At 37.4% G+C, this 26,791-nt stretch overlaps 2 protein-coding genes across 8 annotated transcripts in view; one reads left to right on the forward strand and one right to left on the reverse strand.

Annotated features, from left to right (window-relative positions):
• Positions 1-2,972: 2,972 nt before the first annotated feature.
• LOC138326704 (nucleolar protein 58-like) overlaps positions 2,973-26,791 on the forward strand; it is a 33,568-nt gene continuing 9,749 nt past the window's right edge. The window contains exons 1-5 of the mRNA XM_069272709.1: positions 2,973-3,106; positions 3,664-3,816; positions 4,463-4,728; positions 19,273-19,485; positions 19,822-19,924. Coding sequence (XP_069128810.1) covers positions 4,687-4,728; positions 19,273-19,485; positions 19,822-19,924 — 358 coding nt within the window. The 5' untranslated portion in view covers positions 2,973-3,106; positions 3,664-3,816; positions 4,463-4,686. The remainder of the gene's footprint in view (positions 3,107-3,663; positions 3,817-4,462; positions 4,729-19,272; positions 19,486-19,821; positions 19,925-26,791) is intronic.
• On the reverse strand, positions 8,123-24,887 carry LOC138326705 (uncharacterized). 7 transcript variants are annotated; one of them, XR_011208937.1, is made up of 5 exons: positions 24,488-24,883; positions 23,476-23,567; positions 9,874-9,965; positions 9,567-9,659; positions 8,123-8,469 (listed from the first exon to the last, which is right to left on the reverse strand). XR_011208937.1 is itself a non-coding variant. In XM_069272714.1 (5 exons), exons 1-5 carry the CDS (start codon positions 24,474-24,476, stop codon positions 8,467-8,469), a joined length of 294 nt encoding a protein of 97 aa, XP_069128815.1. In that variant the 5' UTR covers positions 24,477-24,887; the 3' UTR covers positions 8,123-8,466. The 7 variants fall into 7 exon arrangements, 4 of the variants coding, with proteins under 4 accessions (XP_069128815.1, XP_069128814.1, XP_069128812.1 ...); XM_069272714.1 differs by having other exon boundaries at positions 24,463-24,887; XM_069272713.1 differs by having other exon boundaries at positions 9,572-9,659; positions 24,463-24,885.

Genomic DNA, 26,791 nt, shown 5'->3' on the forward strand with positions numbered 1-26,791 from the left:
ATGCCTCTTGATGTTTCTTTTAAATTTTAGGAGGTACATGTATGAACATATTTATTCAGATAATACAATACATGTATACTGTACAAACTTTAAGAAACATGTGGACATTGGTATATTTTTTGTTGCGTGGTGTGTATATTTCATAAATCACTGAAATGTTATAAGGACACCTTCATACCTGGTATTATTTGTCTATCTATTGTCTAACTCTATCTATATATCTCTTTATCCACTAACTTAGATTATTTTGATTTCATTATTTTATAGTATAAAATTATTCTATTGAAGCTCACATGGATGTTCTCTAAACGAAATATGTACATGTATGTAAACAGATCAGATTTAGATAGTCATTTTTTTCTTCTTTTTTTTTTGCACTCAAAATTGAGACACCAGTCCTGTCTAAATCTGTGATGTAAGTGAATTTGATTTCATGGTCAACTGTTATGGTCATTTGGCTAAAGTGTCTATATCAATTAAGAATATTTTTTAGATGAATAGCTTGTGAGGACATATTGAAGTCATAAGTTAAGGCCATTTGAATTACATTTTCCTTTAAACAAAATTTTCTCAAAACCATAAACTATGAGGTCTAAACAGATATACACATATCTCTATATGATCAATAAATAATAGGCTTACAGCCCTATGTGTGAGCTTATAACATGCTTGGATGAATGACTGCAAAACAGGTTCAAATGAATAAACTTTACCTTAACTAAAGATCACATGAATCAAATAGCCAAATACATGTACTTTTAACTGACTTCTTGTCATTAGTTCAGATGACCTTATACATTATTAGAATTGTACTATTAAATTTAATACAAAATATAGGGCTTCAAAGTATGTCCAAATAATTTAATCAATTGCATTGACCTCTATTGAAAATCTCAGGGTTCAAATAAGCTATTTGTAACAGCTTCCTGTTAATATTACAGGTAAGAGTACTGATATTCAACCAGTGTTATGTCTGTATTTTTAAGTGAATCCAAATTTGTCCTGGTAGCAAGTGACCAATGCGTTCTATTGGACCCTTGTTATCCCCCGCCCAACGAAGTTGGCGGGGGATATACAAATGGGTTCCGTCCGTCCGTCCGTCCGTCCGTCCGTCCGTCCGTACGAATGGTTTCCGGAGCATAACTCTAAAACCAGTAGAGATATTTCCATGAAACTTCATAGACACATTGTTCTTATGGTCTAGTAGTGCCTTTTGCTATTTCTAGGTTTTCACTTTTTGTGTTTTTTTTCTTTAACCATAGAAACATTGCTGAAAATATCATATTTTTGTAGCAGGTTCGTTTCCGGAGCATAACTATAAAACCAGAAGAGATATTTCCACGAAACTTCATAGACACATTCTTTTTATGGTCTAGTAGTGCCTTTTGCTATTTTAAGGTTTTCATTTTTTGCACTTTTTCCGTTACCGTGGAAACATTGCTGAAAATATCATGGTAAATGGTAAATGTTACTTTACAAAACTCCACCCATCTTTGTGTATATAGTCTAATATAAATGTCAAGGCTGTATACCTGATTCAACAATTGCAGCCCCACTCTACTTGAATTATACTCCATCTTTCTTTAGCTCAAACTTCCTTTTTATCCCCCGCGAAACGCGTTTGCGGGGGATATTGATTTGGGCTCCGTCCGTCCGTCCGTCCGTCCGTCCGTCCGTCCGTCCGTCCGTCCGTCCGTCCGTCCGTCCGAGTATCGTTTCCGGGCTATAACTCCTAAACCGTTCAACTTGGCTACACGAAACTTTCTGTACATGTTAGGCTAGTGCTCTAGTTGTGCCTTTTGCTAATGGGAACCTTTCATTTTCGATACTTTTTTCTGTTACCATGGAAACTTATTCAAAAATACCATATTATTAAAGTTTCCTTTCTATTCCGGGCTATAACTCGAAAACCGTTCAACTTGGCTACACGAAACTTTCTGTACATGTTAGGCTAGTGCTCTAGTTGTGCCTTTTTCTAATGGGAACCTTCCATTTTCAATACTTTTTCTGTTACCATGGAAACTTATTAAAAAATACCATATTATTAAAGTTTCCTTTCTATTCCGGGCTATAACTCGAAAACCGTTCAACTTGGCTACACGAAACTTTCTGTACATGTTAGGCTAGTGCTCTAGTTGTGCCTTTTTCCAATGGGAACCTTCCATTTTCAATACTTTTTCTGTTACCATGGAAATTTATTAAAAATACCATATTATTAAAGTTTCCTTTCTATTCCGGGCTATAATCGAAAACCATTCAACTTGGCTACACGAAACTTTCTGTACATGTTAGGCTAGTGCTCTAGTTGTGCTAATGGGAACTTTAAAGTTTCCTTTCTATTTCTTTTTCTGTTACCATGGAAACTTATTTCTAGTGCTCTAGTTGTATCAAGATTTAAACTCTTAGTTACAATGAGCTTCATTTATTTTATGTTTGAGCTTTCATACACAACTGGGCGCGGGGGATAATGCCAAGCTTTGCGGCTCCTTGTTCCTGTTTTTTTTTCATGCACACAAGTCTCCACAATCAAACTTACTTCAGCTTTGATATCTCCATTGGCGGGGGATCTGAATGACTATGTCCTTGTTTTTTCTTTCAATCACAATGAATCTTTATAATGTATATATATATATAAAAATAACAAACGTATAAAGTATCCAAGGAGTTTAACAAAAGACTTAAAAGGGCATGGTTATGAGGTTATTTCGTGGAGGACAGATGGCAGAAAGGGTCAGTCTATATGTCTGGTGAAAGTTAACTTAAGAAACCTGATGTGCTGTTTGCCATAATTTGCATGCGTTAACACTTCCTTTCGGATAAGATCATTGGAGAATACCGGTGTGTGAATGAACTTTGAGGAAGCTGTTCTATGCTTTATCTTAATTAAGGAAATACCATATAGTTTTGAAATTGGGACCATTACATGTCTTTTTCATGATTTCGAATAACACCTCCTTCAGTACTTACAGTACTTTGATTTTATCTATGAATTAATAGGGAAGATGATGTGGCGACTGAGTTAGCTGCTTTGTCTATGGAGAATAATGGGGATGGAGTCAATGGAGAGGACAAAGAGGACGAACCAATGCATGTCCCTAAGAAAAAGGTCAGTCAGTACACAGAGGTCACCTGGTACACATGTACAAAGGTCATTGAGTACACAGAGGTCACTGGGTACATTGGGGTCATCGTGGTACATATAGATCACTGGGTTCACTTTTGTTATCTCGCAAAAAGAGAATAACAATCTATGTTGGGATTTTATTATTATTCTGTGACTTATAGAGTGAAAGAGAAATATCCACAGAGGTCATTATTGTAATATTTGTGTTTTGATAATAAATACCGGTATATTGTGATTCACTAAATCATCACATATCTAAATGATATAACAATGACCAGTCAAATCACCAAGGTATTCTTGATGATCCGCTGACATACAGAATTTCTTGATTTTGATGTCTTCTTCAATGTTATTTTGTTCTTGAAATATAATGAAAAGTATAAGTCTAATCTAAGGTAAACACTGAGTCTTGAGTTTGGAAAGGTAATTTGTCTGAAACTTATTACAGATCACTTTGACCCGTATTTGAAATTTAATATGCTATAAGGAAGATTCTTATCAAATTTTTTGAAGTATTTTTGTTGTCCAACCTTCTATAGGAAAAGAAGAAGAAAAAGGCTAAAGCAGATGAAGATGATGATTTGGATGACGACATCAATGAGGACGACGGTCAGGACAAGAACAAGTCAAAGATGTCGGCATTCCAGTTACTGATGGAGGATGAGGACGACGATGACCCGGGATCAGACAAGGTAAATCTCTTAAAGGAGTAATCTTCCTCGTGTAGAAGGAGTGGGTTGGTGTGTTTTATACAGTGTTAAATACGGTCTCTGTCTTAATTAGCTCTCAGTATTTTCATGCCTGACCCGTGGGTTTGATTCCCAGTCAGGCCTTTTGAAACGAATACTATTTTTCATGTTCTTCTACACCCTTATTCATGTTCTTAAATAATGGAAATGTTGGTTGGATATGTAACAGATCAAGGACATGAATTCAAATCACTGCTTCTGCTGAGAATTAAACACAGGACCTCATGCATACTTTAAAAAATGTTTACGTTATTCCCACAACGTTTTAAGCCAAGGGTATATTGCAGCTCCTATACACCTGATTGAGTTACCATTGTTGCAGTGTAAAGTTTATCTAGGCATACAAAACACAGCAATATACATTTCTAACTTGGGCTTCAAGATTTTAATGGAACTCCCAAACTCTCAGGGTTCCTATATATAAGTTATAACTGGAGAAAAATCCTTTAACATAAAGGATAACATAACATGAACATCACCAGTAGGATTCAGTAAAAAGGTCATCCTTTATAAGCAATTAAAGATGCTCCACCGCTTATTCTCTGTCGGCGATGGAGCATCTTTAAAGAATTTGTGTCTTTCTTTACAGAATGATGACGAGGATTGAAAAAGAGGAAGTGGTAGAAGCCAAACCAAAAGTAGAAAGTAACAAGTCGAAGTCAAAAAAGTAAAAAGAAAAAGGCTCAAAAAGATGAAGACATTGATGCCATTCTAGCTGACTTAGAAAAACCAAAAGCATCGAAAAAGAGCAAGAAAAAGAAAGGAGCTGACGTGGAGGAGGATGAGGAGGAGAAACCAGTTGTCATTAATGATATGCCAACAGAAGAGGAAATGGAGGCAAAAATGCAGGCTAAGGTATGGGCAGTAGTCCAACAACAATCCTCAGTCCTAGTGATATAGAAGTGGGTTCTCAAAGTTCTCATCATTAATCATGATATGAGGACTTGTCTAGGAGAGTCCCAAACATCACTGATGTCATTTGGTGTGTCCTAACTCAAATAATAATATTATTTAGTATCCTGTCATTCATTTAGACTGAATTATATATATAATTATATAAAATATTACAAACTTTCACAATCAGCTTAATTAACATCACAAACACTTTTTGTACACCAACTTTCCTTCGCACACACACCAACTTTCCTTCGTGTGCGATTAACAATTCACAATCCAAATTTTCGAATATTCATCTCCCAAATTAATATGAACATTAATTATTACATTGATAGGAATTTTCATTAAGATTTTAAACTTGCAAATGTTGATATTTGCACACTTGTATTGAAATAGAAATCGCACCATTTAAGATTTGTGAAAGTAAACTGGTTTACTATTGCATTGTTATTTGTTCTGTATCTCATTAAATGTGTGTTATGATCATCAGTCCAGTAAAAAAGGGAAAAGTACATATTAGCTTAATTTTAAGGGAGAAGATGAACTACATGATAAGGGCTGTTCCAGCAAAACATATATGATAGGGGGGGAAGGCACTTTGAAGTTGGGAGACCCACCGATAGAGGTGATTTTCAATTTTGTTGACCCCAACACATATCTTTTTTTTTGTGAACGGTATAGAAGCAATTTAATTTTTAGCTCACCTGGCCCGAAGGGCCGGTGAGCTTATGTCATGGCGCGGCGTCTGTCGTCCGTCCGTCCGTAAGTCCATTGGTCAACATTTCATTTAAATCGCTACTAGTCATAGAGTTCTGCATGGATTGTAACCAAATTTGGCCACAAACATCCTTGGAGGAAGGGGAACAGAACTTGTATTAATTTTGGCTCTGGCCCCCCGGGGGCAAGACGGGTGGGGCCCAATAGGGGAAATACAGGTAAATCCTATAAATCGCTACTAGTCATAGAGTTCTGAATGGAATGTAACCAAATTTGGCCACACACATCCTTGGGGGAAGGGAACAGGACTTGTATAAATTTTGGCTCTGACCCCCCGGGGACAGGAGGGGTGGGGCCCAATAGGGGAAATAGAGGTAAATCCTATAAATTGCTACTAGTCATAGAGTTCTACATGGATTTTAACCAAATTTGGCCACAAAACATCCTTGGGGAAGGGGAACAGAACTTGTATAAATTTTGGCTGTGACCCCCCGGGGGCAGGAGGGGTGGGGCCCAATAGGGGAAATATAGGTAAATCCTATAAATCGGTACTAGTCATAGTGTTCTGCATGGATTGTCACCAAATTTGGCCATGAACATCCTTGGGGGGAAGGAGAACAGAACTTGTATAAATTTTGGCTCTGATCCCTGGGGGCAGTAGGGGGGGGGGGTCCAATAGGGGAAATAGAGGTAAATCCTTTAAATCGCTACTAGTCATAGAGTTCTGCATGGAATGTAACCAAATTTGGCCACAAACATCCTTGGGGGAAGGGGAACAGGACTTGTATAAATTTTGGCTCTGGCCCCCCGGGGGCTGGAGGGGTGGGGCCTAACAGGGGAAATAGTGGTAAATCCTTTAAATCGCTACTTTTGTCATAGAGTTCTGCATGGAATGGTGTATAAATTTTGGCTCTTGCCCCCCGGGGCAGGACAGGTGGGGCCCAATAGGGAAAATACAGGTAAATCCTATAAATCACTACTACTCATAGAGTTCTGAATGGAATGTAACCAAATTTGGCCACAAACATCCTTGGGGGAAGGGGAACAGGACTTGTATAAATTTTGGCTGTGACCCCCCGGGGACAGGAGGGGTGGGGCCCAATAGGGGAAATAGAGGTAAATCCTTTAAATTGCTATTTGTCATAGAGTTCTACATGGATTTTAACCAAATTTGGCCACAAAAATCCTTGGGGGAAGGGGAACAGAACTTGTATAAATTTTGGCTGTGACCCCCCGGGGGCACGAGGGGTGGGGCCCAATAGGGAAAATACAGGTAAATCCTATAAATCGGTACTTGTCCTAGAGTTCTGCATGGATTGTAACGAAATTTGGCCATAAACATCCTTGGGGGTAGTAGAACAGAACTTGTATAAATTTTGGCTCTGATCCCCGGGGGCACCCAGGGGAAAAATAGGTACCTTTTAGGTACTTTTTTTAGGTATACCTATACCTTAGTGTACTTTTTTGGTAAGAAAGAAAAAGAGGGAGAATGATGAGGGGTTTTATATAGTCAATATAGGTACATTTTAGGTATGTTTTAGGCACAGTTTAGGTATACCTAATATGTGCCTAGTGGCATGATGTGCCTAAAAAGTACCCGAAAGCTGCCTATGATATACCCAGAGAACTACCTAAAAGATACCCGAAACATACAAAGTACCTAAAACATACCCGAAAGCTACCTAAAATGTACCCGAAAGCTACCTAAAACATACCCGAAAGCTACCTAAAACATACCCGAAAGCTACCTAAAACATACCCAGAGAAATATACCTAAAAGATACCCGAAACATACAAAGTACCTAAAACATACCCGAAAGCTACCTAAAATGTACCCGAGAGCTACCTAAAACATACCCGAAAGCTACCTAAAACATACCCGAAAGCTACCTAAAACATACCCGAAAGCTACCTAAAACATACCCGAAAGCTACCTAAAACATACCCAGAGATAAATATAAAAAGATACCCGAAACATACATAGTACCTAAAACATACCCGAAAGCTACCTAAAATGTATCTGAGAGCTACCTAAAACATACCCGAAAGCTACCTAAAACATACCCGAGAGCTACCTAAAACATACCCGAAAGCTACCTAAAACATACCCGAAAGCTACCTAAAAGGTACCCGAGAGCTACCTAAAACATACCCGAAAGCTACCTAAAACATACCCGAAAGCTACCTAAAATGTACCCGAAAGCTACCTAAAAGGTACCCGAGAGCTACCTAAAACATACCCGAAAGCTACCTAAAACATACCCGAAAGCTACCTAAAAGGTACCCGAGAGCTACCTAAAACATACCCGAAAGCTACCTAAAATGTACCCGAGAGCTACCTAAAACATACCCGAAAGCTACCTAAAAGGTACCTGAGAGCTACCTAAAACATACCCGAAAGCTACCTAAAATGTACCCGAAAGCTACCTAAAACATACCCGAAAGCTACCTAAAAGGTACCCGAGAGCTACCTAAAACATACCCGAAAGCTAACTAAAACATACCCGAAAGCTACCTAAAACATACCCGAAAGCTACCTAAAACGTACCTGAAAGCTACCTAAAACATGTCCCATGTTTTTTTAACATGAGCTCACAACTCATTAAAAACATGATATAGAAATATGAAAATAGAAAACATTTAAAAAGTTTATTGTAATTTAAAAAATTGCTTTTTTAAACAAAACAAATCTGATCAATTTAAGTCACAAAAATAATCAACATAATATTATTGATAGTTGAATACATCATTCAAGATACATAGTCACTGTTCGATGCAGTAAATTTCAAAAGCTTTACTATCCATGTCCTTTTTAGCATTTTCACATCAATTAATCCATCATAAGACACTGGATGTGGCGATGTAATCTTAGGGAAAGGGTACAGTGTTTCCATGTCGATTGCAACTGATGAATATATCTCTTCACAATGTGGACGGATTTGCACAGGATAATGTTGTTCTGGTGATTCTTGTTGGAGTTTACTGAAAGAATAATGGTAATATTAAAGCATGCAGGAATCCAAAATATCTAAACACCAGTAGTTATCGAAATATGTAATCAGTAATGCAATTCAACACTGAAACAGTTTTTTGAAAGATTTGATGAATGGTTTACACCATCTAAACAACGGCATTCTAGATATGTAAACATTCAGAAGGAGTTAACAAGAGTTAACAAAATATGAAGCAAGGCCACTTTACATCATTGGATGCAGACATATTGAAATTTCCGCTATTATTAACCAATCAAACGCTTTATTATAATAAGCTCATTAAAAATTGTTTTACTCAACTTAGGGAAACAAATGCTTACACATTTTGATTTAACAGTCAACAAGAATTTCTTTCAATGAGACTACCATTCCACATCTCCACCATTAACTAAAGTCCTACTGTAAATATGTTAGACTATTCTTAGTTGTATATGTATGTCAAAGGTCACAATGTAGGTCATGATAACCCACCAGATATAAACCAAGAAGTTCCAGTGAATTGAAGTATAGGTATAAGAGCCTAGTAATACTTGGCCCATCTAGATTTCCAGGGGTTACGATCACTTATAATCTTTTACACCCTGGGAATATGTCATAGCGAAACTGAAGGCTCTGTGTATGACATCAGATGAGAAGATAGTTTGGTCCTTTAATTATACATCAAAAGACTCAACTAACTGTACATTGCATGGCTTTGAAGTTGAGCATCACTAAATCTCTAGATCTCTTGCAGGCCTGTGATTGGTCAGTTTTTTTCTCTTGAACTGCCTTCAGTTTTGCTATGATATGTTCCAGCGAAATCAAGGTTATAAGTGATCATATAACCCTCTGAACTCAAGGTCTTGATTTTACATTTAGGACCTGGAAAAGTTTTCTGAAAAAGAACATTACCTAATAAAGAATTGATTTTATCACCAAAAAGGATATTTTAGTTGGGTTTTTTTTTTTTAAATTGTTTCCCCTCATTTAACTATTAACTACCTTTAAGTCACATTTGCTTTGCATACAACACTGAAAATAAACTAAACATGAAGTTTACCCTACATGTACATGAAATTAATCTATTTTAATAAAATCCTTACATACATTACCACGCCTAATATAATCATCTTTTGTAGTGTATATGCCGGGGGAAGTGTCTTCTCCACTTTTTAACTCCAATGCACACCGCAGTATTACCTGATGAAAGTAAAAAAAAAAAATGAATGAAGGATAGCGACCAATTTTAATAATTATAAGAATGATGTAATATGTTAGTGGTTTCTCAATTAGAATTATCATCATTTCAATTAATATTTTAATTCATCTAGATTTGTGAATGAATTGATTAGTTGCTTTTGCACACAAACATTGATAATTCACAATTCATTTCCATATTTATGAGTATTTTTACCAATGAAAGTGTCTGATTGGTGCAAATCTCCAATAATCGGTCTAACTTGTGATTGTTTTCTTCTTTCCTCACCATGGCCCATTCTGATATTCCTGGAAAAAATTATATGAATCATTACAAGTTAATTGGAAGCATCATATATACATCAAGAAGTAAATTTCACCAAGATAAATACTAAATCATTAGAACCATAAATATGAAATATACTGTATATAAAATTCCAAAATATAAACAAATAAATTTTAATTTCATATTTATGTACAAATTGAAGATAAATATATATCTTCTACTTTCTATAGCTTGATTTCTTTATTCATATAAGACTATGTATCCAATTTAAAAATAAATTTCACAAATTTGTATTTGAATTATAATTTTAATTAATCAAAATCCAGCCAATTACATGCAAATATGGACCCATAAAATGCTTTGTATTTCAAAATATTCCAAGCATATTTGTAACAGCTTTCAATCATCAAAGTTTTGCAGCTTTGTTTAACAGAATATTAAGGAAAATTACCCGGGCATTCTCTTTCTTTTCAATGTCGGTGACGATTATTGATGAGACCTACTTTTCTGTTGCCAGCATGAAGACAACGTCCAGATATATATTAATATTACAAGTTACATTTTTTAATTCAATAATAGTATATGGTGTGCAAAACATCACAACTTGCATACCAAAACCCATAAAAGACACTTTTTGAGCTAAAGAACAAATAGACAGTAGGCCTACATATTTTCTTCTCAAACCGTGAATTCAAAAATAATAATAATAAACAATCAAAATCGTTCAAACTCATCTAAATTATGTCCAAAATTCATGAAATACTTGGTATACTAATAATCTAAGCCATGCTTTCAGTAGTTTATACGACTTATTTATTTACCAAAACAAAAAATTTTGGTTCTGTGATATTTTTAAAATTTACAACCTGCTGCTTGTAACCGGTAATTTGAGCTACGGTGAAAATTGAAAACATACCTGAATTCTGACATATTAAATATGCGTGATTGATGAATCAGCTAACATGCATGAAATAAACCCCCATCAAGTTGATTTTCTGTGGTATACAGAACAAAAACATCGTCTGTAGGCACGGCAAAGGAGAGCCTGGGTTGTTTACATTTTCAAATACTTCCATAAACACCTTCCTCTATTTTCCCGCGAAAAGTCACGTGATTAACAAAGGGGATTCCCCGGCCGGGATTCCCCTGTACATCATAAACAAATCCTTGTCTCCGTGAGACTTTCGGCAAATATTTCAACTGGTGAAGTTGTTAATTGATTTAATTGTATAACTGAAGTGTTTCTGGTGTCATTCTAGTAGAAAGATAATTTAATCAGCGACAGCGTATTTACTACAACGGTGTTTACTGTTGGTTTCCGGCATGCAGACTATGCCTCAGTCAGTCAGTGAAACTTTCAGCACAAATATTTCGACCAATTTTGATGTTGATGATTGATGAAAGTAAATAAATAAAGTATTCCTGTTATTATTATAATGGAAAGAATGTTAAATCACAAGTATCAGTCTGACTAGCTATTTACGACAAAATTGTTTACTGTATACATATCGGTTTACGGCATGCAGCTTGGAGAACATGTTCACTACACGTGTGTTTATCACTAATTTGAACGATAATTTCCATACCTATAAAGTAGAGTGTTTGTTTAATCCAAGCTGGATAATGGGCCCCAGACCCCTTTTAATGGAATGTATGGATAGTTGTTTAATTGTATGTAAATGTAAAGGATTTATTTTGCATGTACATCGATCTCAAGTTATTTTGACGTAAATCAGTTCTGAAAGTCATCAAAATTATTTCATAATGTTCTAAACATGGCTTTATTACATCCTGTAAGATGTGAAACAATTTTAAAATTGGCCATGTTTGGGAAGATTTATGTCAATGCCAATGCAGGTGTGAAAATTTACATGTTTAGAAATGCCCTGTGATTTTGATTACCGTCATAAACCAAGCATATTTGTTTCTTATAATTTTCAAATAACTGTGATTAAATGATGAACAGAAGATTATACAAATGTTGAAAAGGAAAAATAATTAATTTATAGTATTATTGTTTATAAATAATGATTATATATTTGAAGATAATTAAACGAAAATTTCTGAGGAAATTTGACACATCCTATTGCAAGACTACATGTAATTTAATGCACAGAAAACACAGGAAAGAAGTACATTTGAGAATGTAGAATATATTCAAGTCTTAATATGTACATCAATCAATTTATCATAGTTACATATTACTCCATCCTAACATATTTCAGATACTTGGACCTGGCATGGAAAAATCCTAAGTCAAAAATAGGTACATTTTAGGTACTTTGTAACATTCAGAAATGAAGTCAATATGAGGCACATTTTAGGTAGTCTAAAAAAAAACTAAGTTGAAACTAGGTACATTATAGGTATTTCTAAAATATTCAAAGTCCACCATAGGCACATTTTAGGTACTTTGAGAATTTCAGAGTCCAAATTGGGTATGTTTTAGGTACTTTGAGAATTTCAAAGTCCAAATTGGGTATGTTTTAGGTACTTTGAGAATTTCAAAGTCCAAATTGGGTATGTTTTAGGTACTTTGAGAATTTCAAAGTCCAAATCGGGTACATTTTAGGTATATCTCAAAAACCATAGGTATCTTTTAGGTATACCTAAAACGTACCTATTCTGATAGGTACTTTTTAGGTAGCCTTTAGGTACACTTTAGGTATACCTCAAAGTACCTATTTTTCCCCTGGGGTAGGGGCGGGGTCCAATAGGGGAAATAGAGGTAAATCCTTTAAATTGCTACTTGTCATAGAGTTCTGCATGGATTGTAACCAAATTTGGCCACAAACATCCTTGGGGGAAGGGGAACAGAACTTGTATAAATTTTGGCTCTGGCCCCCTGGGGGCAGGACGGATGGAGCCCAATATTGGAAATACAGGTAAATCCTATAAATCGCTACTTGTCCTGATTCTGATGGTGTGACCAAATTTGGCAAAAACATCCTTGGGGGAAGGGGAACAGAACTTGTAAAAATTTTGGCTGTGACTCCCGGGGCAGGAGGGGTGGGGCCCAATAGGGGAATTATAGGTAAATCCTATTAATCGGTACTTGTCCTAGAGTTCTGCATGGATTGTCACCAAATTTGGCCATGGACATCCTTGGGGGTAGGGGAACAGAACTTGTATAAATTTTGGCTCTGCCCCCGGTGCGGAGGGTGGGGCCCAATAGGGGAAATAGTGGTAAATCCTTTAAATCGCTATTTGTCATAGAGTTCTGCATGGAATGTAACCAAATTTGGCCACAAAACCCTTGGGGAAGGGGAACAGGACTTGTATAAATTTTGGTTGTGACTACCCGGGGACAGGAGGGTGGGGCCCAATAGGGGAAATACAGGTAAATCCTATAAATTGCTACTAGTCATAGAGTTCTGCATGGATTGTAACCAAATTTGGCCACAAACATCCTTGGGGGTAGGGGAACAGAACTTGTATAAATTTTGGCTCTGGTCCCCCGGGGGCAGGACAGGGGTGGGGCCCAATAGGGGAAAATACAGTGGTAAATCCTATAAATCGCTATTTGTCATAGAGTTCTGCATGGAATGTAACCAAATTTGGCCACAAACACCCTTGGGGGAAGGGGAACAGGACTTGTATAAATTTTGGTTGTGACTACCCGGGGACAGGAGGGGTGGGGCCCAATAGAGGAAATACAGGTAAATCCTATAAATTGCTACTAGTCATAGAGTTCTGCATGGATTGTAACCAAATTTGGCCACAAACATCCTTGGGGGAAGGGGAACAGAACTTGTATAAATTTTGGCTCTGACCCCCCGGGGGCAGGAGGGGTGGGGCCCAATAGGGAATACAGGTAAATCCTATAAATCGCTACTAGTCATAGAGTTCTGAATGGATTGTAACCAAATTTGGCCACAAACATCCTTGGGGAAGGGGGGGAAGGGAACAGAACTTGTATAAATTTTGGCTCTGTCCCCCCGGGGGCAGGAGGGGTGGGGCCCAATAGAGGAAATACAGGTAATGGTTTAAAATCCTATAAATTGCTACTTGTCATAGAGTTTTACATGGATTGTAACCAAATTTGGGCACAAACACCCTTGGCGGAAGGGGAACAGGACTTGTATAAATTTTGGCTCTGGCCCCCCGGGGGCAGAACAGATGGGGCCCAATAGGGGAAATACAGGTAAATCCTATAAATCGCTACTTGTCATAGAGTTTTGCATGGATTGTAACCAAATTTGGCCACAAACATCCTTGGGGGAAGGGGAACAGAACTTGTATAAATTTTGGCTCTGGCCCCCCCGGGGGCAGGACAGGTGGGGCCCAATAGGGAAAATACAGGTAAATCCTATAAATCACTACTACTCGTAGAGTTCTGAATGGAATGTAACCAAATTTGGCCACAAACATCCTTGGGGGAAGGGGAACAGGACTTGTATAAATTTTGGCTGTGACCCCCCGGGGACAGGAGGGGTGGGGCCCAATAGGGGAAATAGAGGTAAATCCTATAAATTGCTACTAGTCATAGAGTTCTACCTGGATTTTAACCAAATTTGGCCACAAACATCCTTGGGGGAAGGGGAACAGTACTTGTATAAATTTTGGTTCTGACCCCCCGGGGGCAGGAGGGTGGGGCCCAATAGGGGAATTATAGGTAAATCCTATAAATCGGTACTTGTCCTAGATTCTGCATGGGTTGTAACCAAATTTGGCCACAAACATCCTTGGGGGAAGGGGAACAGAACTTGTATAAATTTTGGCTGTGATCCCCCGGGGCACGAGGGGTGGGGCCCAATAGGGGAATTATATAGGTAAATCCTATAAATCGGTACTTGTCCTAGAGTTCTGCATGGATTGTATCCAAATTTGGCCTTAAACATCCTTGGGGGTAGGAGAACAGAAGCTTGTATAAATTTTGGCTCTAGCCCCCGGGGCAGGACAGGTGGGGCCCAATAGGGAAAATACATATAAATCCTATAAATCACTTCTAGTCATAGAGTTCTGAATGGAATGTAACCAAATTTGGCCACAAACATCCTTTGGGGAAGGGGAACAGGACTTGTATAACTTTTGGCTGTGACCCCCCAGGGACAGGAGGGGTGGGGCCCAATAGGGGAAATAGAGGTAAATCCTATAAATTGCTACTAGTCTAGAGTTCTACATGGATTTTAACCAAATTTGGCCACAGACATCCTTGGGGGAAGGGGAACAGAACTTGTATAAATTTTGGCTGTGACCCCCCCGGGGGCAGGAGGGGTGGGGCCCAATAGGGGAAATAGAGGTAAATCCTTTAAATCGCTATTTGTCATAGAGTTCTATATGGATTTTAACCAAATTTGGCCACAAACATCCTTGGGGGAAGGGGAACAGAACTTGTATAAATTTTGGCTGTGACCCCCCCGGGGGCACGAGGGGTGGGGCCCAATAGGGGAAATACAGGTAAATCCTATAAATCGGTACTTGTCCTAGAGTTCTGCATGGATTGTAACGAAATTTGGCCATAAACATCCTTTGGGGTAGTAGAACAGAACTTGTATAAATTTTGGCTCTGATCCCCGGGGGCAGTAGGGGCGGGGTCCAATAGGGGAAATAGAGGTAAATCCTTTAAATTGCTACTTGTCATAGAGTTCTGCATGGATTGTAACCAAATTTGGCCACAAACATCCTTGGGGGAAGGGGAACAGAACTTGTATAAATTTTGGCTCTGGCCCCCTGGGGGCAGGACGGATGGAGCCCAATATTGGAAATACAGGTAAATCCTATAAATCGCTACTTGTCCTTGAGTTTGCTTGGATTGTGACCAAATTTGGCAATAAACATCCTTGGGGGAAGGGGAACAGAACTTGTATAAATTTTGGCTGTGACTCCCCGGGGGCAGGAGGGGTGGGGCCCAATAGGGGAATTATAGGTAAATCCTATTAATCAGTACTTGTCCTAGAGTTCTGCATGGATTGTCACCAAATTTGGCCATGAACATCCTTGGGGGAAGGAGAACAGAACTTGTATAAATTTTGGCTCTGGCCCCCCGGTGGCTGGAGGGGTGGGGCCCAACAGGGGAAATAGTGGTAAATCCTTTAAATCGCTATTTGTCATAGAGTTCTGCATGGAATGTAACCAAATTTGGCCACAAACACCCTTGGGGGAAGGGGAACAGGACTTGTATAAATTTTGGTTGTGACCACCCGGGGTCAGGAGGGGTGGGGCCCAATAGAGGAAATACAGGTAAATCCTATAAATTGCTACTAGTCATAGAGTTCTGCATGGATTGTAACCAAATTTGGCCACAAACATCCTTGGGGAAGGGGAACAGAACTTGTATAAATTTTGGCTCTGGCCCCCCGGGGGCAGGACAGGTGGGGCCCAATAGGGAAAATACAGGTAAATCCTATAAATCACTACTACTCGTAGAGTTCTGAATGGAATGTAACCAAATTTGGCCACAAACATCCTTGGGGGAAGGGGAACAGGACTTGTATAAATTTTGGCTGTGACTCCCCGGGGACAGGAGGGGTGGGGCCCAATAGTGGAAATAGAGGTAAATCCTATAAATTGCTACTAGTCATAGAGTTCTACCTGGATTTTAACCAAATTTGGCCACAAACATCCTTGGGGGAAGGGGAACAGTACTTGTATAAATTTTGGTTCTGACCCTCCGGGGGCAGGAGGGGTGGGGCCCAATAGGGGAATTATAGGTAAATCCTATAAATCGGTACTTGTCCTAGATTCTGCATGGGTTGTAACCAAATTTGGCCATAAACATCCTTGGGGCAGGACGGGTGGGACCCAATAGGGGAAATAGAGGTAAATCCTTTAATTTGCTATTAGTCATAGAGTTCTACATGGATTTTAACTAAATTTGGCCACAAACATCCTTGGGGGAAGGGGAACAGAACTTGTATAAATTTTGGCTGTGACCCCCTGGGGGCAGGAGGGGTGGGGCCCAATAGGGGAATTATAGGTAAATCCTATAAATCGGTACTTGTCCTAGAGTTCTGCATGGATTGTATCCAAATTTGGCCTTAAACATCCTTGGGGGTAGGAGAACAGAACTTGTATAAATTTTGGCTCTAGCCCCCCGGGGCAGGACAGGTGGGGCCCAATAGGGAAAATACATATAAATCCTATAAATCACTTCTAGTCATAGAGTTCTGAATGGAATGTAACCAAATTTGGCCACAAACATCCTTTGGGGAAGGGGAACAGGACTTGTATAACTTTTGGCTGTGACCCCCCAGGGACAGGAGGGGTGGGGCCCAATAGGGGAAATAGAGGTAAATCCTATAAATTGCTACTAGTCTAGAGTTCTACATGGATTTTAACCAAATTTGGCCACAGACATCCTTGGGGGAAGGGGAACAGAACTTGTATAAATTTTGGCTCTGGCCCCCCGGGGGCAGGAGGGGCAGGGCCCAAAAGAGGAAATACAGGTAAATCCTATAAATTGCTACTAGACATAGAGTTCTGAATGGAATGTAACCAAATTTGGCCACAAACATCCTTGGGGAAGGGGAACAGAACTTGTATAAATTTTGGCTGTGACCCCCCGGGGGCAGGAGGGGTGGGGCCCAATAGGGGAAATAGAGGTAAATCCTATAAATAGCTACAAGTCATAGAGTTCTACATGGATTGTAACCGAATTTGGCCACAAACATCCTTGGGGGGAAGGGGAACAGAACTTGTATAAAAAAAATTCTGGCCCCTCGGGGGGCTAGAGAGGTGGGGCCCAATAGGGGAAATAGAGGTAAATCTTTAAATCAGTACTTGTCATAGAGTTCTGCATGTAATGTAACCAAATTTGGCCACAAACATCCTTGGGGGAAGGGGAACAGAACTTGTATAAATTTTGGCTGTGACCCCCGGGGGCAGGAGGGATGGGGCCCAATAGGGAAATTATAGGTAAATCCTATAAATCTGTACTTGTCCTAGAGTTCTGCATGGATTGTAACGAAATTTGGCCATAAACATCCTTGGGGGTAGGAGAACAGAACTTGTATAATTTTTGGCTCTGATCCCCGGGGGCAGAAGGGGCAGGGCCCAATAGGGGAAATAGAGGTAAATCTTTTAAATCGCTACTAGTCATAGAGTTCTGCATGGATTGTAACCAAATTTGGCCACAAACATCCTTGGGGGAAGGGGAACAGGGAAGGGCAACAGAACTTGTTTAAATTTTAGCTCTGTCCCCCCGGGGGCAGGAGGGGTGGGGCCCAATAGAGGAAATACAGGTAAATGGTTTAAAATCCTATAAATTGCTACTAGTCATAGAGTTTTACATGGATTGTAACCAAATTTGGGCACAAACACCCTTGGCGGAAGGGGAACAGGACTTTTATAAATTTTGGCTCTGGCCCCCCCGGGGGCAGAACAGATGGGGCCCAATAGGGGAAATACAGGTAAATCCTATAAATCGCTACTTGTCATAGAGTTTTGCTTGGATTGTGACCAAATTTGGCAATAAACATCCTTGGGGGAAGAGGAACAGAACTTGTATAAATTTTGGCTGTGACCCCGGGGGGGCAGGAGGGGTGGGGCCCAATAGGGGAATTATAGGTAAATCCTATAAATCAGTACTTGTCCTAGAGTTCTGCATGGATTGTCACCAAATTTGGCCATGAACATCCTTGGGGGTAGGAGAACAGAACTTTTATTAATTTTGGCTCTGATCCCCTTGGGCAGTAGTGGGGGTGGGGGGTGAGCGATACAGGCCCTCTGGACCTCTTGTCTATTTTTCTCCGACATCTTTTCTGATTTCCATATTTTGAGTTCTAGCATCACCGAAGAGTCCTATGACAAAATAGTATTGTATATGGTTCAGTGAACCATTGTTTGATGTGCTGCATCTATTATTAAATTTGTATAACGGTACAATCTTCCTAGAACCAACGAAAAATCTACTAAAGATACTGAAGTGTTTAACTTAATAACAGTAAAAAAAGATCTGTTGATGACAACAGTATTTTGCCAAAACTAATCCATTGTTTCTCTGTACCATTGCCAAGTTTGATTGAATACAATGCTTTAGATAAATATTATATTCTGTCATTATTATATCAAAACACACAGAAAATAAAATAATTGTTTTTTTATTGAAGATGAACAACACATTAATAATGTCAGAAATTATCATTTTTTTCAACAGTTATTTTTGCAGTCAGAATGACTGTGAGCATTATGAAACACCAATTTTGCATTTCATTTCAAAAGGTTACAAATGTTTCAGATAGACCCACCCACAGAAGTGATTTTATTTAAACGCCACCACGGCACATACTTTTTTTTAAAGTGCCTTCCCTGGGTGCCATATATGTTTTGCTGGAACAGCACTAAGTCATTTGAGAGTATACTTTATTTTATGTTCATGTTGTATCTTAGGTTGTTACAATGGAAGACTTAGAAGAGGAAGACGATGATGATAGGAAAAAGAAGAAAAAGAAAGGAAAGAAGAAGGAAACACAGGACGATGAGGAAGGAGAGAAAATGGATGATGGCGAGGAAGGTGAAGAAGCAGAGGAAGGCTCTACAGTAAAGACTGCTGCACAGAAACGGAAGGAGAAGAGGGAACGAGAGAAACTGAAAAAACAACAGGTATCAACAAAAAAAAGTATCTTTCTCAAGGAGTCATTGTAATGGATTTGAATTTATGAACTGAAAATGTATAAATTCAATAGAGCAACAATAATTTATAACACTTTTAAGCAGAATTTTTAGTAGTTAAGCTGACCATATAATGTAAAAATTGCGAGAAAACACAAACACAGATGAAGTACAAAAACATTTCAATCTTTATTTACAGCATAAAATTGCTATAAACAAAGTCGTTAGAAATATAAGCGCAATTTAAAAGCTTTGGAAAAAAAATGGGGTTTGCAGTACTTTCTTCACTTGAGAATTTCTTGGTTAATTAAGTACAAATTTGTTTAGGATAAGAAAAAACAGAAATCAAAACCGACAGAAGAAGCTGATGCTAGTACAGCTAAAGCAGCAGAGAGTACAGGGGCAGTTGCTGCAACAGAGGGCGCTGAAGGTAAGATATTTATACACCTGTGTTATCTCCCCTGTATTATGTTATACCTGATATACCTGATTTTTGGTCTTATTTAAGTGATTCTAGACCACATTGGCTTTCTCATCACTGGTGTCATACTGTGTGGAAAGGGTTTTGAGAAATTGAGAGGTTTTACTTTCATTTCTCTCACATGATATTTTTTCTGCTATTTTCATAGTGAAATCTATTTTTAGATTCCATTGCGAAAATAGCCATTTATCACCCAATATTTTTAGATCATCAGATGGTGGGCTATTCAAATCGCCTTTTGTCCGTGGTCCGTTGTCCGTCCTTCTGTCCGTCCGTCCGTTAACAATTCTTGTTACCGCTATTTTTCAGAAAGTACTGAAGGGATCTTTCTCAAATTTCATATGTCGGTTCCCCTATGACCCTAGTTGTGCATATTGCATTTTGGGACCGATCAGTCAACAAGATGGCCGACAGGCAGCCATCTTGGATTTTGATGGTTAAAGTTTGTTACCGCTATTTCTCAAAAAGTACGGAAGGGATCTTTCTCAAATTTCATATATAGGTTCCCCTAGGACCCTAGTTGTGCATGTTGCATTTTGGGACCGACTGGTCAACCTGTCGACCATCTTGGATTTTAATGGTTAAAGTTTGTTACCACTGTTTCTCAAAAAGTGCTAAAGGGATCTTTCTCAAATTTCATATACAGGTTCGCCTATGACCCTAGTTGTGCATATTGTATTTTGGGACCGATTGATGAACAAGATGGCCGACAGGTGGCCATCTTGGATTTTGATAGTTAAAGTTTGTTACCGCTATTTCTCAAAAAGTGCTGAAGGGATCTTTCTCAATTTTCATATACAGGTTCCCCTAGGGTCCTAGTTGTGCATATTGGATTTTGGGACCGATCGGTAAACAAGATGGCCGACTGACGGCCATCTTGGATTTTGATAGTTAAAGTTTGTTATCGCTATTTCTCAGAAAGTACTGGAGGGATCTTTCTCAAATTCCATGCATAGTTTCCCCTTGTACCCTAGTTGTGCATAGTACATTTAAGGACTGATCCATAATGCTTTTCAGGACTGATCGGTAAACAAGATGGCAAACCGGCCGCCATCTTAGATTTCATTGTTGAAGTTTGTTACCACTAAGTACTATAGGGATCTGCCCAGGGGAAAAATAGGTACCTTTTAGGTACTTTTTTAGGTACTTTTTTGGTAAGAAAGAAAAAGAGGGAGAATGATGAGGGGTTTTATATAGTCAATATAGGTACATTTTAGGTATGTTTTAGGCAGTTTAGGTATACCTAATATGTGCCTAGTGGCATGATGTGCCTAAAAAGTACCCGAAAGCTGCCTATGATATACCCAGAGAACTACCTAAAAGATACCCGAAACATACAAAGTACCTAAAACATACCCGAAAGCTACCTAAAATGTACCCGAGAGCTACCTAAAACATACCCGAAAGCTGCCTAAAACATACCCGAAAGCTACCTAAAACATACCCAGAGAAATATACCTAAAAGATACCCGAAACATACAAAGTACCTAAAACATACCCGAAAGCTACCTAAAATGTACCCGAGAGCTACCTAAAACATACCCGAAAGCTACCTAAAACATACCCAGAGAAATATACCTAAAAGATACCCGAAACATACAAAGTACCTAAAACATACCCGAAAGCTACCTAAAATGTATCTGAGAGCTACCTAAAACATACCCGAAAGCTACCTAAAACGTACCCGGAAGCTTTTTAACATGAGCTCACAACTCATTAAAAGCATGATATAGAAATATGAAAATAGAAAACATTTAAAAAGTTTATTGTAATTTTAAAAATTGCTTTTTAAACAAAACAAATCTGATCAATTGCAAGTCACAAAAATAATCAACATAATATTATTGATAGTTGAATACATCATTCAAGATACATAGTCACTGTTCGATGCAGTAATTTTCAAAAGCTTTACTATCCATGTCCTTTTAGCATTTTCACATCAATTAATCCATCATAAGACACTGGATGTGGCGATGTAATCTTAGGGAAAGGGTACAGTGTTTCCAATTTCGATTGCAGCTGATGAATATATCTCTTCACAATGTGGACGGATTTGCACAGGATAATGTTGTTCTGGTGATTCTTGTTGGAGTTTACTGAAAGAATAATGGTAATATTAAAGCATGCAGGAATCCAAAAGATCCAAACGCCAGTAGTTATCGAAATATGTAATCAGTAATGCAATTTAACACTGAAACAGTTTTTGAAAGATTTGATGAATGGTTTACACCACCTAAACAACGGCATTCTAGATATGCAAACATTCAGAAGGAGTTAACAAGAGTTAACAAAATGTGAAGCAAGGCCACTTTACATCATTGGATGCAGACATATTGAAATTTCCGCTATTATTAACCAATCAAACGCTTTATTATAATAAGCTCATTAAAAATTGTTTTACCCAACTTAGGGAAACAAATGCTTACACATTTTGATTTAACAGTCAACAAGAATTTCTTGAATGAGACTACCATTCCACATCTCCACCATTAACTAAAGTCCTACTGTAGATATGTTAGACTATTCTTAGTTGTATATGTATGTCAAAGGTCACAATGTAGGTCATGATAACCTACCAGATATAAACCAAGAAGTTCCAGTGAATTGAAGTATAGGTATATATAAGAGCCTAGTAATACTTGGCCCATCCTAGATTTCCAGGGGTTACGATCACTTATAATCTTTTGCACCCTGGGAATATGTCATAGCGAAACTGAAGGCTCTGTGTATGACATCAGATGAGAAGATAGTTTGGTCCTTTGATATACATCAAAAGACTCAACTAACTGTACATTGCATAGCTTTGAAGTTGAGCATCACTAAATCTCTAGATCTACTGCAGGCCTGTGATTGGTCAGTTTTTTCTCTTGAACTGCCTTCAGTTTTGCTATGATATGTTCCAGTGAAATCAAGGTTATAAGTGATCATATAACCCTTTGAAATCAAGGCCTTGATTTTACATTTAGGACCTGGAAAAGTTTTCGAAAAAGAACATTACCTAATAAAGAATTGATTTTTATCACCAAAAAGGATATTTTAGTTTTTTTGTTTTTTTTTTTAAATTGTTTCCCCTCATTTAACTATTAAATACCTTTAAGTCACATTTGCTTTGCATACAACACTGAAAATAAACTAAACATGAAGTTTACCCTACATGTACATGAAATTAATCTATTTTAATAAAATCCTTACATACATTACCACGCCTAATATAATCATCTTTTGTAGTGTATATGCCGGGGGAAGTGTCTTCTCCACTTTTTAACTCCAATGCACACAGTATTACCTGATGAAAGTAAAAAAAAAATGAATGAAGGATAGTGACCAATTATAATAATTATAAGAATGATGTAATATGTTAGTGGTTTTTCAATTAGAATTATATCATCATTTCAATTAATATTTTAATTCATTTAGATTTGTGAATGAATTGATTAGTTGCTTTTGCACACAAACATTGATAATTCACAATTCATTTCCATATTTATGAGTATTTTTACCAATGAAAGTGTCTGATTGGTGCAAATCTCCAATAATCAGTCTAACTTGTGATTGTTTTCTTCTTTCCTCACCATGGCCCATTCTGATATTCCTGGGAAAAATTATATGAATCATTACAAGCTAATTGGAAGCATCATATATACATCAAGAAGTAAATTTCACCAAGATAAATACTTAATCATTAGAACCATAAATATGAAATATACTGTATATAAAATTTCAAAATGTAAACAAATAAATTTTAATTTCATATTTATGTACAAATTGAAGATAAATATATATCTTCTACTTTCTATAGCTTGATTTCTTTATTCATATAAGACTATGTATCCAATTTAAAAATAAATTTCACATATTTATATTTGAATTATAATTTTAATTAATCAAAATCCAGCCAATTACATGCAAATATTGACCCATAAAATGCTTTGTATTTCAAAATATTCCATGCATATTTGTAACAGCTTTCAATCATCAAAGTTTTGCAGCTTTGTTTAACAGAATATTAAGGAAAATTACCCGGGCATTCTCTTTCTCTTCCATGTCGGTGACGATTATTGATGAGACCTACTTTTCTGTTGCCAGCATGAAGACAACGTCCAGATATATATCAATATTACAAGTTACATTTTTTAATTCAATAATAGTATATGGTGTGCAAAACATCACAATTTGCATACCAAAACCCATAAAAGACACTTTTTGAGATAAAGAACAAATAGACAGTAGGCTTACATATTTTCTTCTCAAACCGTGAATTCAAAAATTCATGCAGGTAATAAACAATCAAAATCGTTCAAATTCATCTAAATTATGTCCAAAATTCATGAAATACTTGGTATACTAATAATCTAAGCCATGCTTTCAGTAGTTATACGACTTATTTATTTACCAAAACAAGAAATTTTGGTTCTGTGATATTTTTAAAATTAAAACCTGCTGCTTGTAACCGGTAATTTGAGCTACGGTGAAAATTGAAAACGTACATGAATTGTGACATATTAAAATTGCCGTGATTGATGAATCAGCTAACAGGCATGAAATAAACCCCCATCAAGTTGATTTTCTGTGGTATACAGGACAAAAACATCGTCTGTAGGCACGGCAAAGGAGAGCCTGGGTTGTTTACATTTTCAAATACTTCCGTAAACACCTTCCTCTGTTTTCCCGCGAAAAGTCACGTGATTAACAAAGGGGATTCCCCGGCCGGGATTCCCCCTGTACATCATAAACAAATCCTTGTCTCCGTGAGACTTTCAGCAAATATTTCAACTGGTGAAGTTGTTAATTGATTTAATTGTATAACTGAAGTGTTTCTGGTGTTATTCTAGTAGAAAGATAATTTAATCAGCGACAGCGTATTTACTACAACGGTGTTTACTGTTGGTTTCCGGCATGCAGACTATGCCTCAGTGAAGCTTTCAGCACAAATATTTCGACCAATTTTTATGTTGATGATTGATGAAAGTAAATGAATAAAGTTTTCCTGGTATTATTATAATGGAAAGAATGTTTACTCACAAGTATCAGTCTGACTAGCTATTTACGACAAAATTGTTTACTGTATACATATCGGTTTACGGCATGCAGCTTGGAGAACATGTTCACTACATGTGTGTTTATCACTAATTTTAACGATAATTTCCATTTCTATAAAGTAGAGTGTTTGTTTAATCCAAGCTGGATAATGGGCCCCAGACCCCTTTTAATGGAATGTATGGATAGTTGTTTAATTGTATGTAAATTTAAAGGATTTATTTTGCAAGTACATCGATCTCCATCTGGATTTCAAACACACCAATATTACAGGTATTTTGACGTAAAGCTGTTCTGAAAGTCATCAAAATTATTTCATAATGTTCTAAACATGGCTTTATTACATCCTGTGATTTTGATTACCGTCATAAACCAAGCATATTTGTTTCTTATAATTTTCAAATAACTGTGATTAAATGATGAACAGAAGATTATACAAATGTTGAAAAGGAAAAATAATGAATTTATAGTATTATTGTGTTTAAATAATGATTATATATTTGAAGATAATTAACCGAAAATTTCTGAGGAAATTTGACACGTACATCCAATTGCAAGACTACATGTAATTTAATTCACAGAAAACACCGGAAAGAAGTACATTTGAGAATGTAGAATATATTCAAGTCTTAATATGTACATCAATCAATTTATCATAGTCACATATTACTCCATCCTAACATATTTCAGATACTTGGACCTGGCATGAAAAAATCCTAAGTCAAAAATAGGTACATTTTAGGTACTTTGTAACATTCAGAAATGAAGTCAATATGAGGCACATTTTAGGTAGTCTAAAAAAAAAAACTAAGTTGAAACTAGGTACATTATAGGTATTTCTAAAATATTCAAAGTCCACCATAGGCACATTTTAGGTACTTTGAGAATTTCAGAGTCCAAATTGGATATGTTTTAGGTACTTTGAGAATTTCAAAGTCCAAATTGGGTATGTTTTAGGTACTTTGAGAATTTCAAAGTCCAAATCAGGTACATTTTAGGTATATCTCAAAAACCATAGGTATCTTTTAGGTATACCTAAAAGTACCTATTCTGATAGGTACTTTTTAGGTAGCCTTTAGGTACACTTTAGGTATACCTCAAAGTACCTATTTTTCCCCTGGGTGTCTCAAATTTTATATGTAGTGTGTTTGAAAAAGTTTGAAAAGCAGGGAAAAGATCCCTCTTTCCATTGTCAGACATAGATCATTTTTTGGTGGGCGCCAAGATCCCTCTGGGATCTCTTGTTATATGGATCAAATACCATCTTCAGTCCTTAAAGCCGCATGATCCGTATCTTTCAGGGTCCGTAAATCAACAAAAGAAAATTAGTGTACATATATTATAAAAAGTTATCAACTTTCCCCAAATTACACACCAAAAAAGTCCCGAGTTCAAAAGAAATTAATGATTAAAAGTTCTATATCCAGATTGTTTGAATATGCATACCGCGCCATTTTCACGATCACGTGACTTTCCAGACCAAACGAAATGGCGTGCCCAGTCAAAAGTGTGTAGTTCATGTTAGCTTCTTACTTATCATGAACATGTGAATGTTTTGTTGTGCGATGAATTTAAGAGTCCCCCAGAACAATATATATACATTATCGTCGTGTACACATACTTCCATTCGGTAATTTTGAGTGTTTACAATACGGCGATCGGTTGACAATGCTTTGCCTAATTTCAGGGGGCCACAGGAGGGATTTTTGTTGGAATGGTATTGATACAATACATCGTACTAGACTAGATAATAAATTGTACAAAAATGTACCAGATATA

This window comes from Argopecten irradians, chromosome 7 (assembly GCF_041381155.1).
Source record: "Argopecten irradians isolate NY chromosome 7, Ai_NY, whole genome shotgun sequence".
NCBI lineage: Eukaryota > Metazoa > Mollusca > Bivalvia > Pectinida > Pectinidae > Argopecten > Argopecten irradians.

Coding starts and splice junctions, on each gene's coding strand:
- LOC138326705 (XM_069272711.1), bottom strand. Junction 9,966..23,475: donor CCAATCAGACACTTTCATTG/GTAAAAATACTC, acceptor AATTTTTTCCAG/GAATATCAGAATGGGCCATG. Junction 8,470..9,562: donor TATTAGGCGTGGTAATGTAT/GTAAGGATTTTA, acceptor TTATTCTTTCAG/TAAACTCCAACAAGAATCAC.